Here is a 19,629-nt window from a genome sequence, read left to right on the forward strand (position 1 = left end):
CGGACGCTGCACGTGAATCTGTTTTATCCGTAGTTGATTTAGATTACCTTAATACCCCTTACATTTTTGTACATTTCAATTTGGCCCGACCTCGGTTTACCCCAGCCCAGTGGCTTATTTTCCTTCATGTTTTTTGTTTTTTCCTTTTTTGTAAATTGGTTAATTTTGTTTTAACTTTTTACATGTATATAAACTTTTTGAGTAATTTACATACGTATTATTGATTGCGGGAAAAATGTCAAATCGTATACTGAAAAATTAAAATTATGAAAATTAAGAATTAAGAATTATTTTGAGTTTTTATCTTTTTTGTTTTAGTTAATTTAGAGTTTTTAAAATTGTGGCCCTTTAAAATTTTTTATTTATTATATATATATTTTTAATATTTTTAAAAGAATTTATTATTTAAATAATTAATATAAATAATAAAATAACCTCACAAACCCTAATCAAAAAATAATTTATCAGATTGTGACTTTAAACAGGAAAAAACAAGGACCATTTACCACTAGGGGTGAGTAAAAGCAATCCAGACCAATTACCTATCAAAATTAAATGTGATTTTGGTAAAACGATTCGGGTTAATTGATCTATTAGATCAATTAGTTTAAAATGTTTAATCTAATTACTTTTTTGATCGGTTCTAGATTTTAAAATTTTTGAATTAATGCACCCAAAAAACCAAACTAGTTATGATATATATATATATATATATATATATATATATTAATATCTTTTATATATATTAAGAAAAATTGATAGTAAACTTAATTAATAATAACTTAAAATATATTAGGGTATTTTATGTACATAAACAAATTATAATCATGGCAATTTGATATTAGTTATATATATTTATTTATAAATATGTATTAATATGAAATTATAAGTTATATATTTTAAATGATATAAGTTATATGTTAATATTATATGATAGTAAATATCCTACTTGTTAATATGTTATAATTATTACACTTTAGTAATGTTTTGCAATATAAATGTTATGAATATATATATATTATATATATATTGTATAAATATATTATATATACATATATTTAATTTATACATAAGTATTATTATAATTTATAATAAACTTTATTTACATGATTACACTTAATAACTTTATTAATTATCACTTTAGATTTTATAACATATTATTTATAATTAGTTATTATTTATACAAAACTTTGATATAAAACATTATAACATATAAATTATATCATTAATTNTATATATAAAGTTATATATTATATATACATATATTTAATTTATATATAAGTATTATTATAATTATAATAAACTTTATTTGCATGATTACACTTAATAACTTTATTAGTTATCACATTAGATTTTATAACATATTGTTTATAATTAATTATTATTTATACAAACTTTGATATAAAACATTTTAACATATAATTTGTATCATTAATTATATATAATAAAGTAATATATTATATACACATATATTTAATTTATACATAAGTATTACTACGACTTATAATAAATTTTATTTATATGATTACACTTAATAAGTTTATTAGCTATCACCTTAGATTTTATAACATATTATTTATAATTAGTTATTATTTATACAAACTTTGATATAAAATATTATAACGCATAAGTTATATCATTAATTTCATATATATATATATATAATTATAAATGAAGTTTATTAATTTTAATATTATAATTTGTAAAAAAAATAGTGATAAAATTTTGATCCATTGGTCCAAAATCGGACCAATCAAACTAATTCTATGTTAGATCGGTTTGATTTTCCTTTATATTTGGTCGATTTTTTAGAAATGATTTATTCATTTGGTCCTTAAGTATGGTAGATCAAACCACCCAATCCACCCATTTGCTCACCCCTAATTACCACCATTGTGTGAAATTAAAAAGAAGTAAAGTTCTCTTTTATATTTTTTTTCTATTTTTATTATTTAATTATTTATATATTCAACCATTGTGTATTTCATATTTAACTAGTTATGTTTTAAGTATTATAATTGTATATTTAGTATTTGAAGTTTAAATAGAAATGAAATAAGAATATTGGATGTTGACTGTATTAATTTTTTTTCAAGTTTGATTAAAATATGAATAAATTGAAAAAAATTGACAAATTCTTTAAAATGATTTAAAAAAAAATATGCAAATTATCCAAATAACTCTCCTACATTTGAACCACAAAGTCTCAATACTTCAACTCATGAATAAGAGTAAATTCATGAATAAGAGTAATATGAATCAAAATGTTTAAGGTTCAATCCTAAAGAAATGGATACTTTCATGTAGAACTTGATTTTGGATCATTATGATATGAAATTTCCTATATGAAATTCGTCGTGTTTATCTCAAATGTGAGCCATGTCAACCCATTCTTAAGAAGTAGCCTTCATCATATAATGATCATTCTCATCGTTTCAAGTTTTTTTGTTTGAATTATGTCCTTCTTGGTTGGATTTTTAACTCTTACTCCTCTTCCTCTTTAGTCCCAAAGAAAATTTGGCTAATTCTATCCCTTATGGAGTATCTGGATCTTCCGAATGACTATTTTTTACTTATATTTTACTAGTTGGTTAATTGAGAAAAAAGACACCATAAAATGTCATGTGAAAAAAGAAGTTAAAATCATGAGAGTTCTAGGTGCTTGGAACAATGGAGTTTTTGAAATTTAAAGAGAATCGGTCAAATTGACTTTAAAACATGCTAAAACAGTTATCATTTTTAAGATTTATTTCGTTTCTATGACTTGATATGGAAAAGAGGAAATGCGAATAGTCTCAAATATAAAATGAAGTCAACGTCTAATTAGGGTACTTGGCATTTTAAGGAAAAGTGTGAAATTCCTCCGATTAAAATTGACATTTGGAAAATTGGCATCACCAATAATTTGTGAAAAGTCCCTTTCAAAAAAATAATTAATGAAAAGCATATTAAAAATCCACACACTTCTAAGTTGATTTCAGTTTGATAGACTAAATTTAATCACTATGTTCAAATTCATCCCTATATATGTATGCCTCATGGTGTTAACATCTCAATATCCAGCAATTTCTTCATCAACATCTTTGTTTAGTTAGAGATTAAAGAGACTGGCAAAACATGGAAGGCTTGGTTCAATGCTCAGCAAATTATTCACCTCTCACTCCCGTAAGCTTTTTGGAAAGAGCTTCCATGGTTTATGGTGACTGAGTTCGATTATCTATGGTTCTCTGACATATACTTGGAAAGAAACATTTGAACCTTGATTCAAACTTGCCTCTGCCCTAAACCAATTGAAAGTCTCCCATGGCGATATTGTGAGCTCGAATACTTTGTATTTGTTTGTTTACATTAAGCAAAATAATTTATCGATTGTTTTAATTTGTATAACGTTGAAAGTTTTATGTGATCAGGTTGCAGCATTGGGTCCAAACACACCCGAGTTGTACGAGCTTCATTTTGCTGTTCCAATGGTAGGAGCCATTGTTTCTCCACTAAATATTTACCAAGAATCAACCACATTAGCTGCAGAATTGAAACTGTTGGAAGCTAGAGTCATATTTGTTGATCATCAGATCTTGCCCTTGAAGCCTTTGACATTCTCAGCGAAACATGCACTGATTTCAAGTTTCCTCTAGTTGTGCTAATGCTAGAGACTGATCCTGTTGCTAAAACCGCCTCCTCTGGTTATCAGCTTTCGGGTTATCGTAGTTATGATTCTCTTCTGATTCCAACAAATGGCTATGGGTACGAGATTGTAAGGCCAAAAGGTGAATGTGATCCGATTTCCATTGTTTTTACTTCAGGGACTACAGGGGTTCCAAAAGGAGTCGTTCATAGCCACATAGCAGCATATCTGACGACTCTCGCTGAAATTCTTCTAAATAAAATGAACACTATGCCTGTTTATTTGTGGACAGTCCCAATGTATCACTGCAATGGGTGGTGCTTTATTTGGGCTATCGCTGCTCTTGGTGGCACCAATATTTGCCTCAGAAAATATGATGCCAAATTCATATTTGACAGCATAATTAGGTCAACGTGACCCTTCTTGGTGGTGCAACCCCAGTCCTTAGTTTAATTGCCAATGCAAATCAGAGCCCGCTTTCATTCAAGGTAAACATAATGATTGGAGGTGCACATCCTCCACCTCAAGTTGTGCTGAAGGTCGAAGAACTCGGATTTAATCTCACTCGCTCTTATGGAATGTCAGAATGTCAGAAATACTAGGTCCTGGGACTGTTTATCCATGGAGGCCCGAATATAGTTCCCTCCCTCCTCTGGAACGAGCAAGAATGAAAGCTCTTCATGGGTTGAATCATCTCTTGATGGAGGGTGTTGATGTTAAAGACCGAGTGACGATGGAAAGCGTGCCGTTTGATGGGTTGACGTCTGGGGAGGTGATGTTCAGAGGCAACACCATGATGAAAGGGTACTATAAAAACCCAAAGGCAACCAAAGCAGCGTTGAGGGGAGGATGGTTTCATACGGGTGATATTGCTGTGAGACAACCCGATGGAAATATTGAGGTGAAAGATCGAAAGCATGATCTCATTATTTCCGGGGATAAGGAAATAAGCTCCGTCGATGTTGAAGCCGTGCTGTTTAGTCATCCAGCAGTGTTCGAGGCGGCTGTGGAGGGCGTCCGAATGAGGTCGTTGGGGAGACAGTTTGTGCTTTTGTGATGCTTAAGCAAGGACGCAATGCGAGCTCCGAGGAGATTATCAAGTTCTGTGGTGAAAGGCTGTCGGAAAACATGGTGCCGGAAACTGTGGTGTTCGACGGTCTGCCACACACTTCAACTGGGAAGACGAAGAAGGCTATTCTTAGGGAAAGAGCCATGGCCCTGATCTAAAGGATGTCAAGAATCTGGTGCTTGAATCGAATCAATTGATTCCTAGCATCAAAGAAGAATAAAATAAAAAGTTGCTTTCTTGTTTTATAATAACAAATTAAAAAACTTTGTTATTTATATTTCCTGTTGTATTTTTAGATTTTCCAAACCAACATATGCCATTAACAAAATAACACAACTAGTTTAATTCACTTAGGATATATAAAATTTTGAATCCACAAATTCTTTCTTTGATTCAAGATTTGGTTCTGAAGTATAAGTTTAAATTTTAATTTCCTTTTGAAAGGTAAAAGGAGTTATAATATTAATAAGAATAAATATATAGGTAAATAAGAGTATCACCAATACCATAAAAATTTTTCAAAAGGTAAAACTAATTAAATTTTATGTAACTTAATTTTGGTTAAGTCATCAATTTATTTATTATCTTTCCCATTTATTAATTGAGCTTTTATATTCTCAATATGTCTGTTTCACTGTATTTAAAAATTATTTTTATTTAATAAATTTTAAAAACTAATTGTTAAAATTGTAAAAATAAATCAAAACTGAAAGTTCAGTGTAGTTTTAATTTGGGTTGCAAACTGGATTTATACCAACGCTTGAAGATTCGGAATCAAGCGAAGATTTATGGACGGATGTTAGGAGAAGACAAGGCATGGGAAAGAATCAAAGAAATTGTGTTTATTATTTTTATTGCACGAAATAAAATAATTATCCTGTAAATATAAAATAAAATAATTATTACATAATTTATTACAATAAATAAAATAAAAAAATAATTATTATGATTTATTGTAATATTTAATAAGTAAAAATAACTTTGAAATAAGAAAAGAACAAAATATATCTTTTTATTATATATATATGATTGTTTATTTTTATTTTATATTATTTTTTTAAATATTTATAATTGATAATTTAAATATTAATATTATATTTATAATTTAAAAGTTATTAGAATGATTAATTTTTTTNTTAAAAGTTATTAGAATGATTAATTTTTATTTTTTAAATATTAATATTTAATTTATAATTTAAATGTTGTTATGATGATTTATATTTATTTTATTTTATTTTATTTTTTAAATATTTACGTAGATTACAGTATTGTCTTGTCTTACGACCGCGTTTTCCTTTTTCTCTTCCATTCCGCTTCCACGTATAATAGTATCGTGGTTGGTTTTGACGGAGAAGAGATCATCATCTAGAAGTTGATATGAATCCCTGAACCTGGAAAGTGACGGCCACTGTGTCACAGCAACTCGGAAGATTCGGCCCCACCTTGTTGGTTAATGCGACAAACTCACTTTCTAGAAGAGGGTCAGAAACTGTAACAGACACGATCTATTTGAACTTTTCTTTCAAAACGTAGCTTTCACACCAAGTTGCACAAATCTCGTTTACCTGCCGAGGAATTACTTGCTTCAAGACCTCCTAGATTTTGACTGTTGATGTTAAATGAATAAGTAATTATATTTTCAGGACAACGGAGGTGTTGAGGGACCCTTGTGTATGGAAAGAACACAGAAAAGTCTTCCAAAAACCTTGGTCACGCCATCATCTGCTTCGTCTAAGTTTCAGTAGATAATTTCAAAAAAGTAGTTTAATTAGATAATACTTCCAGAAGGACCTGTACTATTCTATGAGCGGGTGCCATTTACTTTCTTCATTATTCTATTCCATGTTTCCTGATCACGTGTCTGCAGCTTGGTCTATTTAACGCCTCCATCAGTCCAAGAGCCTTATACACTTCTCGCTACCCAACTCTCCCTTTGAGAAAATTTAAGTAATCAAAATCCCAGAAATAATGCTGACTTTTCAGTTGTTTGTGGTTGCTTTGCTAGTTATATGCATTGCTCACTGGGTTTATAGATGGAGAAATCCCAAGTGCAATGGAATCCTCCCTCCAGGCTCCATGGGGATCCCTCTCATTGGCGAGACCCTTCAATTACTAGTCCCCAGTAACTCGTTTGATATTCCACCTTTTCTAAAAACCAGGCTCCAGAGGTAGTGCTTCAAATCTTATTGATAGAAGATGAGTTAGGCCAGATTTTCCTTCCTTGTTGATATTGCAATATAAAATTTAACGTATTTATGGGCAATTACATTTCAGATACGGGCCAATTTTCAGAACCAATGTGGCAGGCAGGGCAGTGGTTGTATCTGCTGAGCCTGAATTCAACCATTTCATCTTTCAACAACATGGTAGGTTGGTTGAATCATGGTACTTGGACTTGTTCGCAAAGCTCTTCAAGCAAGGGGAAAACAGGCCCGATGGAGCCTATGTTCACAAGTATGTTCGGAACTTGGCTTTGAGTCACTTTGGCGTGGAGAGCCTCAAAGGGAAACTGCTTCCTCTGTTGGAAGCAATGGTTCGTGAGACCTTCAGCGCTTGGTCCAACCAGGAATCCATTGAAGTAAAAGACGCTGTTTCAGCTGTAAGTTTGATTATAAACATGTACATACGAATGCATATCCAGTGATTCCATGTTCTCTCTCTGCTTTCGACTAAGAACTGATCTCTTCGGCTAAAACAGATGGCTTTCAACTTTGCCACAAGGGAGATCTACAGTTCTGATGCTGAGAATTTTTCACAAAGCTTAAGAGACATGTTCATTAGCTTAGCACGTGGCCTCATGTCCTTTCCCATCAACATCCCTGGTACAACCTATAACAAATGTTTAAAGGTAATCTAGTCTAAAAATGAACTTCCGATTTTGAAAGTCATTTTCTGTGAATTTGGGAATTGGGAATTTTTCATCTGACTCATGTCAGTATTGCAGTACCATAAGGCAGCGTTAGATATACTATCCGTTCTGGTAAAAGCAAGGCGTGCATCACCTGATCGGATGCTCAAAGGGGATGTACTTGATCACGTTCTAGAAGACATGAAATCTGAGAAATTTTTGACAGAAGATTTCATTGCTCAACTGATGTTCGGGCTTTCATTTGTTTCATTCGATTCGATTTCATGGGCAGCGACACTGCTCATAAAGTTGCTTGGAGATAACCCTCTGGTGTTAGAAGAATTAACTGTACGTATATCTACTTCTGGACCTGTATTTTTTACCTCAGAATATCAGTTGCTGACGTTTAAGTTCTTTTTAATTGACGTTAATTTAGGAGATTTGTGCTTGTTTATCAGGCTGAGCATGATGCAATACTAAAGAAAAGAGAGAATCCGAATTCCTCAATTACATGGGAAGAATACAAGTCAATGACCTTTACCCTTCAAGTATGTAATATGACGCAGCCTGCACCTTTCCTTCTGACAAAGACATGCTATAACATTATCTCACAAACATCTATGTGATGAACAGGTTATCAATGAGACACTCAGACTGGGAAGCATATCACCAGGATTGCTAAGAAGAGCGCGGAAAGATATTCAAGTCAATGGTATGTTCATGCTAGACGTGTAATAAGCATGAATTTGTTCAATGTCGCTTAATTTGATTGCAGTGTTATAAAATTTCTACCGTTGATTGTCATCTGACTTATGCTACAGGGTATACTATTCCAAAAGGATGGGCGATTATGCTTGTCTCTTCTGCGGTTCAGATGAATCCTGATATTTACAAGGATCCACTTGCATTCAATCCATGGCGTTGGAAGGTGAGCAACAATTTCTTAAGACACGCATTGATGTTGATCGTTCAATACGAGACGCACTGATTTTTTTTGTTTTTTCTCTTTCTTTCTGTATATAGGACCTCGAACCAAGTGTTATTTCCAAGAATTACATGCCATTTGGTTCAGGAATTAAGCAATGTGCAGGATCAGAGTATAGTAAACTCTTCTTGGCTACCTTCATTCACGTCTTAGTAACCAAATATAGGTAATCAATTCCCGTTTACTCTCCAATTAGCCATCTAGAGATAAAACACTTTTCTCATCATTGTTGCTTATTCCTTGTATCTGCAGGTGGATAAAGATCAGAGGAGGAGGCGTCACTCGAATTCCTCTCTTGCGACTCAAAAGCGGGCTTTGCATTAAGATCCTGGAGAAGAATAATTGAAGGACTGGCACCAATTAGTGTTATATAGTTGGAGATTGCATGGCTATTAAATTTTTTATTAATTGTTTATGGTCATAGTATGTTGTTGACTATGAAGACCGAGCAGGAAAAAGAAATAATGTTAAAGTAGCTAAAGAGAGAAAGTCTTGGTTGGTTAGTCATGTACCACTTTCTAGTTTCTTTTCCTTTTCTTTGTTGGGCCATGTTTCTTTGTCTAGTTGTAAGAACTTTTGTGAAATATATAGTATAACTTTAATATTGAGATATGATACAACAGTTAAAATGGAAGAACCACATTTCTTAATATCTATTATTTTGTGGATTTTTAGGTTGTTTGGCCAACGATGGATGGCCCATCCTTTTCTGGATATAATTAAGGTTGTCGGCAATGGTAGATACATACTGTGGTAGGAAAGCTAACATCAAGCTAAAAATAGTATATAAAATAATTAAGCTTACATGATGGCTAAGTTTCTTGAAACTATTAGTCAATTCATTTTTGCATTGAAAGTCTTATGCTATTCCATCATCAACAGAAAAAGTTATGATAATGGTCCACTGATACATAAAATGGAGATATTTTTGTTGTTTAAATGCTTAGGGGGAAAAAATGTAGAATTAAGTCTTAAAAGTGTATACAATTTATATGAATGGTAGCCCAATATGATTCATGCTCATAGAGAAATGGCCCAAAGGCCTTTGTTTGGTCTACAAGCAAGAACTTGTAACGGGCATCATTGGCATTGGCTCAACATCATCACCTTCACTTGAGAACCGAAAGCAAAACAAAAAAAAAAATCATAAGCTTTATTTGCAGGGATGTGATGATCATCTTTACCAAATCTTTTGGTTGCATAAGCCAGATTCTTTGATAGTCTTAGATCATTCCCTTGCTCCCCTTGAATCTGGACCCTTGCCGCCTTCAGTTGATGAACAAACATCATTTCCTGACATGATATTTGCAGCCATGCGTGAATAGAGACAGAGACAGAGCATCAGGTGAGCGTTAAGCAGGTTCATGTATGCATAATATGCGTCACAAACTTGAGCACAAGATCTAGAGGGATAAAAACAAACACATAAATTAATCAGAATTTAATGTGCAAGAGTGCAAGCTAGCAAACACATCATATCGAAAGTTAATGTGTTTCAACCACCATTTTCATTTTATATAGTGTTGAAAAATTACGAAATTGTCTCTAAAGAATTGTCTAAGATCTAACTCAATCAATAGAATAAAGAAAGAAAAAAAATCAAGCACACCCACAAGAACACAAGAATTTACGTGATTTGGTCTTTTGATAACCTACGTTCACGGGCACAGCAACAGAAAAAAATTCACTAAGAGAAAAATCAAGAGATTATAAGAACAGTCTCAAACTCATAACATTTATCCCACATACACCTAAATCACTCTCTCTAAATCTAGATTATGATTATTCTTTAACCCATAGGGTCTTTTTATAGTGTCAAATACAATAACTTTATCCTAATATAATTAGGAATCTTAACCTAATAGAATTAGGAATTGTTATTCTAGTCTAACTAGATTTAAAGACTATTTTATAAGGTATACTAATTTAATTAGAATTAAACAATCCTAATTAAATCACAATTCAAGACTATCCTAACAAATCTCCACCTTAAGCTTGAATTCACCAAGCTCCACCTTACGAACCAATCTCTGTCGACACCGCCAATGCCCCAAAGGGCCTCAAGCACTACGAACACCGATCAAGTCCAAGCAATGCTTGAACTTTATCCCATAAACTGACTTAGTCAACAAATTTGCCAGATTTTCATCTGTAGCTATTTTCTTTACTACAATGTCACCTTTAGAAATAATCTCTCGAATGAAGTTACACTTGACTTGGATGTGTTTAATTCTCTCATGAAACATCTGATTTTTAGTCAAATGTATAGCACTTTGACTATCACAAAACACAACTGTATGTGCTTGTCCAAAACCAAGATCATTAACCAAGCCTTTAAGCCACAAAGCCTCCTTCACTGCCTCGGTCACAACCATATATTCAACTTCAGTTGTAGACAAAGCAACGGTTGATTGAAGAACTGCTTTCCAACTGATTGCAGACCCTGAGAGAGTGAACACAGACCCCATTCGAGATCTTCTACTATCTAGATCACCAGCAAAATCTGATTTGGAGAAGCCAACCACATTACGACTAATGTTTGCACCTCTTTCACACACTAAGCCAACATCAATAGTACCTTTAGGTGTTTTCACAAGCTCCCATATTTGATCCCAATGTAGAGACTCAATCTTCTTAGAAGACTCGGCATATGTAATTTCCTCATGATAAAAGTAAGGCTCAACAATCTCTACTTCCACAGATAAAAGATAAGAATCAAAATCACCATCGATACAAGTAATTCTTCGTTGAGATACCAATTCTTGTACCTCTTGCAATTCTTTCTAGATTTCACTATCATCCCGCACTGTCACAAGAGCATTGATTTCAAGCTCCATCTGCTTGCCAACTTCTTGGTCTGATGTGTTTGCAATTCTAGACTTTATCCCACAAAGTAATGCAGACTTGTCAAAGGTAACATCCAGACTCATCATAAACTTGGGGAACTTACAATCAGTACACCACAATTGATAACCCTTCACCTCATATGCATAGCCTAGGAATATGCACTCCGTCGCCCTCAACTCAAGTTTACCATCACTCACATGAGCATGAACAGAACAACCAAATACTCTCAATATAGAATAATCAGCGGGCTTACCAGATCAAATTTCCTTGGGAGTCTTAAATTCAATTGCAGTTGATGGAGACCGATTTACCAAGTAGCAAGCCATGTTGATAATTTCTATCCAGAATACTTTGGTTAGGCCAACATTTGAGAACACGTATTTTGCTTTCTCCAGAAGTGTTTTCTTCATCTATTCTACAATACCATTTTGATATGGTGTTTTGTCGACAGTGCGATATCTAACGATTTTCTCATTCTTATAGAATAGACCAAACTCACCTTTGCAAAATTTCAAACCTTTGTTTGTTCGAAAGCTCTTGATCCTTTTTTTAGTCTGCTTCTCGATCAATACCTTCCAATGCAAAAAGGTGGTTAACACTTCACTCATAGCCTTCAGAAGATACGTCCACACCTTTCTTGAAAATCATCAATAAAGATCCATATGTATAATGATCCACCTTTTGATGCCACCGAAGAAGAACCCCACAAATCTGAATGGATGTAGTTTACTGCACTTTTGGTTCGATGAGTTGTAGTGTTAAATTTCATTATATGTTGCTCACAGAAATCTAGCTTTTCACTCTTTTGACCACATAGCAAACTACGCTTACTCAGTTTTTTAATCCCTCTCTCGCTCATATGACTCAATCTCATATGTCATAAATGTGTTACATCATCTTCAGGATCATTAGATGAGACCACAGAAACAGTTTCAATGACTGTGTTTCTCACTAGACAATAAAGGTCACCGGATAACTTGCCCTTCATGATAGTTAAGGCTCCTTTAGATACATTCAAGACACCATCTTGGCCACTATATTTGTAGCCCTTTTTATTTAACAAACTCAAGGATATTAAATTCTTTTTCATGTCAGGGACATGTTTTACCTCAAGTGTTCTTACCATACCATCAAACATCCTGATTCGAATTGTGTCAATCCCAACAACTGAGAGAGAGAAATCATCTCCTAATTATACAGTGTCCATATTAATAGATTGATAAGTTGTAAACCAATCACGCCTATGACATATATGAAAGCAACAAGCTGAATCCAAGATCCATGTATCCATCAGGTTACCATTAGTAATTGCAAGAACATTATCAGTTTCCTCAAAAGTATCAAAGTCATCTCCAACCACGTTTGCAGTATTCTCAAACTTATTGAACTTTTCATCATCCTTGAGTTTGGTACAGTCTTGACGAAAATACCCTTTCTGACCACAATTCCAGCAAGTTTTCCCTTTTGCTCTAGATTTACCTTTTCTGTCTATACCCTTCTCTCTATCTTTTCCTCTATTCACAACCAAACCTTCTACTTGATTTTCATTCTGGATACCACCAACTTTCTTCTTCAATTCCTTGGAATTTAAATATGCTCTTACATCCTCGAAAGTGAGAGTGTCTCGGTCATATAATATAGTATCCATGAAATTTTCATACGATGGAGGCAAAGAACATAAAAGAATTAGGGCTAGGTCTTCATCCTCAATGTTAACATCGATATTCTTTAAATCAAGAATAATTCTATTAAATTCATTAATATATGTATTAACAAACGTACCTTTACTTATCATGAGAGTATACAATCGTTGCTTCATATAAAACCGATTCGTTAGAGATTTAGTCATATAAATACTTTCGAGTTGAAGCCACACTATAGCAGCAGATTCTTCATCTGTGACTTCTCTTAGCACCTCATCAGACAAAGCTAGGAGAATAGCACTATGTGCTTTCTTCATAAGGTCATCTTTCTCACCATCAGATAAATTCGAAGGAAGATACTCTTTTCCCTTCAATGCCTTCAACAATCCTTGTTGCACTAGCAATGCGCGCAACTTAACACGCCAAAGGCTGAAATCGTTTTTTCCATTAAACTTTTCAATCTCATACTTGGTCGACGAAGTTGCCATAGCGAGATTCAGATTGACTCAAGATCTTGAAGCTCTGATACCAGTTTGTTGGGAAATTACGGAATTGTCTCTAAAGAATTGCCTAAGATCTAACCCAATTAATAGAATAAAGAAAGAAAAAAAATCAAGCACACCCACAAGAACACAAGAATTTACTTGGTTTGGTCTTTTGATGACCTATGTCTACGGGCACAGTAACAGAGAAAAATCTACTGAGAGAAAAATCAGGAGATTACAAAAACAGTTTCAAACTCATAACCCTTATCCCACGTACACCTAAATCACTCTCTCTAAATCTAGGTGATGATTATTCTTTAACCCATAGGGTTCTTTTATAGTGTCAAATACAATAACCTTATCCTAATATAATTAGGAATCTTATCCTAATAGAATTAGGAATTGTTATTCTAGTCTAACTAGATTTAAAGACTATTTTATAAGGTATACTAATTTAATTAGAATTAAACAATCCTAATTAAATCACAATTCAAGACTATCCTAACATATAGTATTTCATGTGAGCATGCGTACTAATTACATAATGAATGAAGGTTTCAGGTAATGATTAGCATTGCCGTTTATGCATGTAAAAAGTTTGATCAGCGTGCAGCCGCGGGACTTCATCCGTTTTCATATTGTAAACAAGATTCTGTAACTTGTGACAGGGAGTAGCTTCAGGTAGTGTGAGATCACAAAGTGCAGAACAGCTGGGATTGAAAACATCTCACAGTCACAAGGAAGTCAATCCATACCATACTAAATCTCGAAAGTTATAAGCATATAGGGACACAAAAATTACCCATTGATATGTACCAACGCGAAGCATGCCATGCTATTACAATCGTGCATGTACCAAATGAGTAACATACCAAATATCCAATCATACTTTAGCTGGATTTTAAGCACATTGAACCGCAGATAGATAAGGGCAACACGAACATGATATATATACAATCCATCATTTATGAAGATTGTCAGAAGCTACCATTTCTGTGCACCATTTCCTATCCCCAGTAAGGGTCCAGAGAGCTGATGCAATCTTATTGCTTCTTTCTTGTATTCGGGTGCCTTCAGTACTCAATATAGGCATTAATGTTTTATATGAAGTTGCATACTTTCTTTTGTCTTTACTTTTTGTCTGCTTTACATTTTTTTAATGACTCGGAGATTGGTCATGATGATGAAGTCAAGATTTCATATCTTTTTTTAAAGTGAAATCTTAAAACATAAAACTATTTAAATTTTTAATTATATTTTTTCATATTTAATAGCACTAAAAGAATAAGTATAATACTTTAAAAAATCTTAATTTATTAAAAAAATTCAAACATGATTTTTTTTATATTCATCAACTTTTTATATTTATATTTTAAATTAATTATTAATTAAAATATTATTTATTATTTTATATTATGTGATATTATGTGACATGATGATATTTCATAATGAATAATAACGTAACATATTAATTTGTCAAGTAATATTTTTTAACTTCAACATTAATTTTATGTGAATATAAAAAATAATAATTAATTTTGTAAAAAATATATTATTTTTTTTTATTATTAGTTAATAATAATTGATGAACACGTCCTTATGCGTGTCGTACTTTTCATGAGTGCCAAACTCCACCGCCCTATTTTTCAAAAGTGCAAGAGTTCTATTCCAACTTGGACTCTGAACGCCTAATCGAGATAGGATTCCCGCATTTGTCAAAATCATGAGCCCAATATTTAAGAGAGTCCTTGGCTTGTCAGCCTCCACGTTACCTTCTATTAATGTATGCGTTATTTTTTTTTATATATGATTGATGATCAAAAATATATTTGATCTAAAATAACAATATATAAAATTAAATTATATTTAATAACATATTTTAAAATATATAATTTTAAATTAAATTCGTATTAAAAGGAAGGAAGAGAAAAAAAAATTATCCAAAAAAAAAAGACAAAAAAATGATGGTATGGACTATCTTACTTTCGAGGGTGTCACTAAATTATTTATAGATTAAAAAGATCACGTTGTGGATTATGGCCAGCAAATAAGCAAAATCCCTGATTTAGTTTAACATAAAATTGTTCCATTATTGAAGGTTGACAGGCAACAATCTATAATTTATTTAGTATAAGATTCGTATCTTTATTATATAAAGATTTAGATATTAGATACTTATTTTATGTAATAAACTCTCTTGCCCACTGCATACATATCATTGAATCTATTAATTCCATGCATTAATAAATATATATAGAACTTTGGGTTAAAAGAATAAAGGAAGATTTTTTTTTTAATTTCAAGAAGGCATAATTTTTAGAGGGATTATAAGAACTCTAGTAGGAGTATTTTTTATTTTTTATTTTATGTTTTGTGAGAAAATAAAATATAAAAAATTATATTTTAGAGGGAAAAAAGTCTGATGGTTCTAGAACTACTTAAAAAGTATTATAGTCACCGAAAAGATTCAAAGAAATTTTTCTTAATTAACCATGCATGTGCGCTTGACTTACTTTATTAAATATTAAAATACCCCATTTAATGATACTTAACAGGGGTACTTAATATTTGCCTTGCTAGTATTAGTAGCTAGCACTACTAGCACGGCTACAGAGCAAAGTTATTTAATATTTTATTAACCAAAAATCAAAGTTAAAATTCTGCATTGAATAAAGTGATTAAAGGAAAGTAGATTCAATTGACCTTGGATCTTGCAAAATAAAAAAATCGATTTCTTTTCCAATGCAAGATTCACTGAAGGACACAAAAGGAATTATGCTAGAAAGAATTGCCGCTAATAATCTGAGTTATATATTTCAATGCATAGAAAGTAATAAAATATATATTTATTTATATATTTATATATATACGTGTGTATTATATATATATATATATATACTTGTATAATTAGTTTTACTATTTTTTTATTTTATCTATTCCATTTAATTTCTCTACATAATTCTTCAACTTTTATATTTNTATATATATAGTGTGTATATATATATAATATATATATTTATAATGAAAATGACGGATGCAGCCCCAGCTATGCTTCTGTTGGTGACTTTATCTTCTATTTTTTAATGGCAAAAAGGGGTTAATCAAAATCAAGAAGATCAAAGACTTGGAGCACCAGTTTGAGGGGGATGATAGTTTATTTATTTGATTCCTGAGGATCTTAGGGGCAGAGTGCTATGTAGAGAGAGAGGCAAAACGGCGGGCAATATCGATAGAGTACCAGACAATTTGGCAATGGAGAGGCAGGTGGCAATCGTTGGAGCTGGAATAAGTGGCCTCCTTGCCTGTAAGTACACCTTGTCGAAAGGTTTCCATCCAGTTGTTTTCGAGTCCCAAAGGAGCGTTGGAGGGGTATGGACCCAAACGCTGGAGACTATAAGGCTCCAAACCCCCAAGTCAGTTTATCAGTTCTCAGATTTTCCTTGGCCATCTTCAGTCACAGATGATTTCCCTACCCAACACGACGTCTTCGATTATGTTAAGGCGTATGCACAACATTTTGACTTGCTTAAGCACATCAAATTCAACACCAAAGTTGCTGGTATTGAGTATGAAGGCCCCCCTGATGAAGAGATGCGATCTTGGAGTTTATGGGGTGGCACTGGTGAGCCCTTTAGCTCCAAAGGGAAATGGAAGGTCATCGTGGAAGACTTGGAAAGCCTTTCAACTGAGGTATTTCTCATCATAATTCAGAGGATAAATAGTGATTTATATGACAAAAAAAAAGTTATCATAATTCTGAGACTTGTGAAATTCATTGCAGATTTACCTAGTGGACTTTGTAATCATTTGTGTGGGGCGGTTCAGTGGTCTGCCAAACATTCCAGAATTCCCCCCAAACAAGGGCCCGGAAGCATTTCGTGGTAAGGTAATACATTCCATGGACTATGCTGCCATGGATAATGAAAAGGCTGCTGAGTTCATCAAAGGCAAACGAGTCATTGTCGTTGGGTTCCAGAAATCTGCATTGGACATTGCAATGGAGTGCACTGTTGCAAATGGTAATTAGAATCTAATCTGAACTGCTGGAATTCATAGTTCTTTCTACATTAGACCAAGAGAAGTTTGCTCTTACCTCTTCGAGAACCGATAAATCTTGTGGACTTCATATGGAAAGGAACTTGTGATCATGTCTCAATGTGTTTGGTATCATTACAAGGAAATAAAATTTCTTTAAATTTCATTGATTTACAGGGGTGGAAAATCCATGCACAGTTTTCTACAGGACTGCACACTGGAATGTCCCGGATTATCTTCCCTGGGGATTTCAACTTGGATATATGTATTTTAACCGGTTCTCAGAACTAATGGTTCATAAGCCTGGTGAAGGGCTTCTACTTGGTCTCTTAGCTACAATTCTGGCACCGCTGGTAACATTTCTCATCATTCTTTTCACCTTGCTATGTTCTGTTTTACTTTTGATCAATGAGCAATGTGCTTGCTCAGAAGCAAACGACAGTTTATCTGTGATTTCTATATTTGGATGGAACCTGCAAACATCAGATGACACCATCCGTTTATTTTCTTCACTCCTATTGTTTCTTCCACTGATTACTTGTAATTAAAAAACAGAGATGGTCATATTCAAAATTTGTTGAAAGTGATATCAAAAGGAAGCTACGTTTAGCAAAGCATGGCATGGTACCCACCCATAGCTTCCTCCACGATATCAGTTCTTGCTTAATCTCAACGGTCCCAGAAAAATTCTATGACAAAGTTGAAGAAGGAAAAATCAAACTGAAAAAGGCTCCCAGCTTTAGTTTCTGTCACAATGGCGTTCTGGTGGAAGGTGAGACTACACCTGTTGAGGCAGACGTGGTCATCATGGCCACTGGATTCAAGGGGGAGAAAAAGCTCAGAGACATTTTCGTGTCCCAAACCTTTCAGGACTACATAGCTGGATCACCTGATGCTGCAATTCCACTCTACAGGTTACTTTTTTTTCTTTGGGCAGTCAAGGAACGATTGTTCTGTAATTACTTAGATCAATTCTAATTAAATTTCTTGTTTGATCACTGATCAGGGAGTGCATTCAACCTCATATACCCCAACTAGCTGTGATCGGATTCTCTGAGAGTGTGTCGAATTTGTACACCTCAGAGATAAGATGCCGATGGCTAGCAGAACTTCTTGATGGCACATTCAAGCTGCCTAGCATCAAAGAGATGGAAAAAGATGTGACAAAATGGGATGAATACCTGAAACGATACTCGGGTGAATACTATCGTAGGAAATGCATTGGTGCTCTTCATGTTTGGTATAATGATCAACTCTGCAAAGATATGGGATGGAACCCCAGGCGGAAGAAGGGATTCTTTGCTGAACTTTTTGAGCCTTATGGTCCCTTGGATTATGTCCCCTCTTCAGCTGCCTCTTAGCCATGGGTTTTCTCATCTTTCATCATCTTGTTTTATGAATTTCATTCCTGCTTGTCCCCCATTTTCAACAGAATGAGTTTGTTTTGCTTCATGATACTTAATACGAAGCACGGTGTAAGAATAATTGATTTCTTATTTTGGGTAATAATAAGAATAAGAAATATTAATACTATTTTATTTAAATTATATTTATTAAAAAGGTTATATATTTTTTAAATTGAGAATTTCTTCACTTATTGTCAATTGATTTTAATTTAGACTTGTTTTACTCTTTTTTCTAGTAATTTTTTTTCGTTGATTCATGTTACGTAATTATAAGTTGGTGATTTTCACATGTAATAAAAGTATTGAATTTATCACAATTTTATATTTCTTGAATTAAGAGTATTTTTAATATATAAATATGATAAATCTTGTCAAATATTATTAATAAATTTTAAATAAGATATTCGGAAAAAAATTAAAAAAAGATAGGGAATATTCAATGAATATTTCCCACCAGGGAACCGGTACCTACTATCGAAGGCCATAAATCACATTGAACCGATGAGGCCCAATGAGAATTTCTCGAACGAGAACCATGCCTAGGGAGACGTATGCTTGTTTGCTTGTCTTTACCTCAATACGCCTTTTTAGCCATAACATTTGCATGGGTTTATTATACCTAGTCTATTTTTGGTTTCCATCGGTGGAAAAGACTTGAGTTCTAGTTATAGTAAGTCTAGCAGCTG

The 19,629-nt window shown here is 33.1% G+C and overlaps 2 protein-coding genes and 1 pseudogene across 2 annotated transcripts; all 3 read left to right on the forward strand.

Moving 5' to 3' along the window:
* LOC18607410 lies at positions 3,644-4,852 on the forward strand (annotated as a pseudogene).
* On the forward strand, positions 6,621-9,128 carry LOC18607411 (cytochrome P450 87A3). Its single transcript, XM_018116026.1, has 9 exons — positions 6,621-6,862; positions 6,969-7,293; positions 7,393-7,542; positions 7,639-7,890; positions 8,001-8,090; positions 8,176-8,254; positions 8,364-8,470; positions 8,566-8,693; positions 8,780-9,128. The coding sequence occupies exons 1-9, from the start codon at positions 6,663-6,665 to the stop codon at positions 8,871-8,873; spliced, it is 1,425 nt and encodes a 474-aa protein (XP_017971515.1). The 5' UTR covers positions 6,621-6,662; the 3' UTR covers positions 8,874-9,128.
* On the forward strand, positions 16,595-19,081 carry LOC18607414 (probable flavin-containing monooxygenase 1). Its single transcript, XM_007041578.2, has 5 exons — positions 16,595-17,192; positions 17,284-17,521; positions 17,715-17,890; positions 18,093-18,451; positions 18,544-19,081. Exons 1-5 carry the CDS (start codon positions 16,755-16,757, stop codon positions 18,896-18,898), a joined length of 1,566 nt encoding a protein of 521 aa, XP_007041640.2. The 5' UTR covers positions 16,595-16,754; the 3' UTR covers positions 18,899-19,081.

This window comes from Theobroma cacao, chromosome 2, assembly GCF_000208745.1.
Source record: "Theobroma cacao cultivar B97-61/B2 chromosome 2, Criollo_cocoa_genome_V2, whole genome shotgun sequence".
NCBI classification, from domain to species: Eukaryota; Viridiplantae; Streptophyta; class Magnoliopsida; order Malvales; family Malvaceae; genus Theobroma; species Theobroma cacao.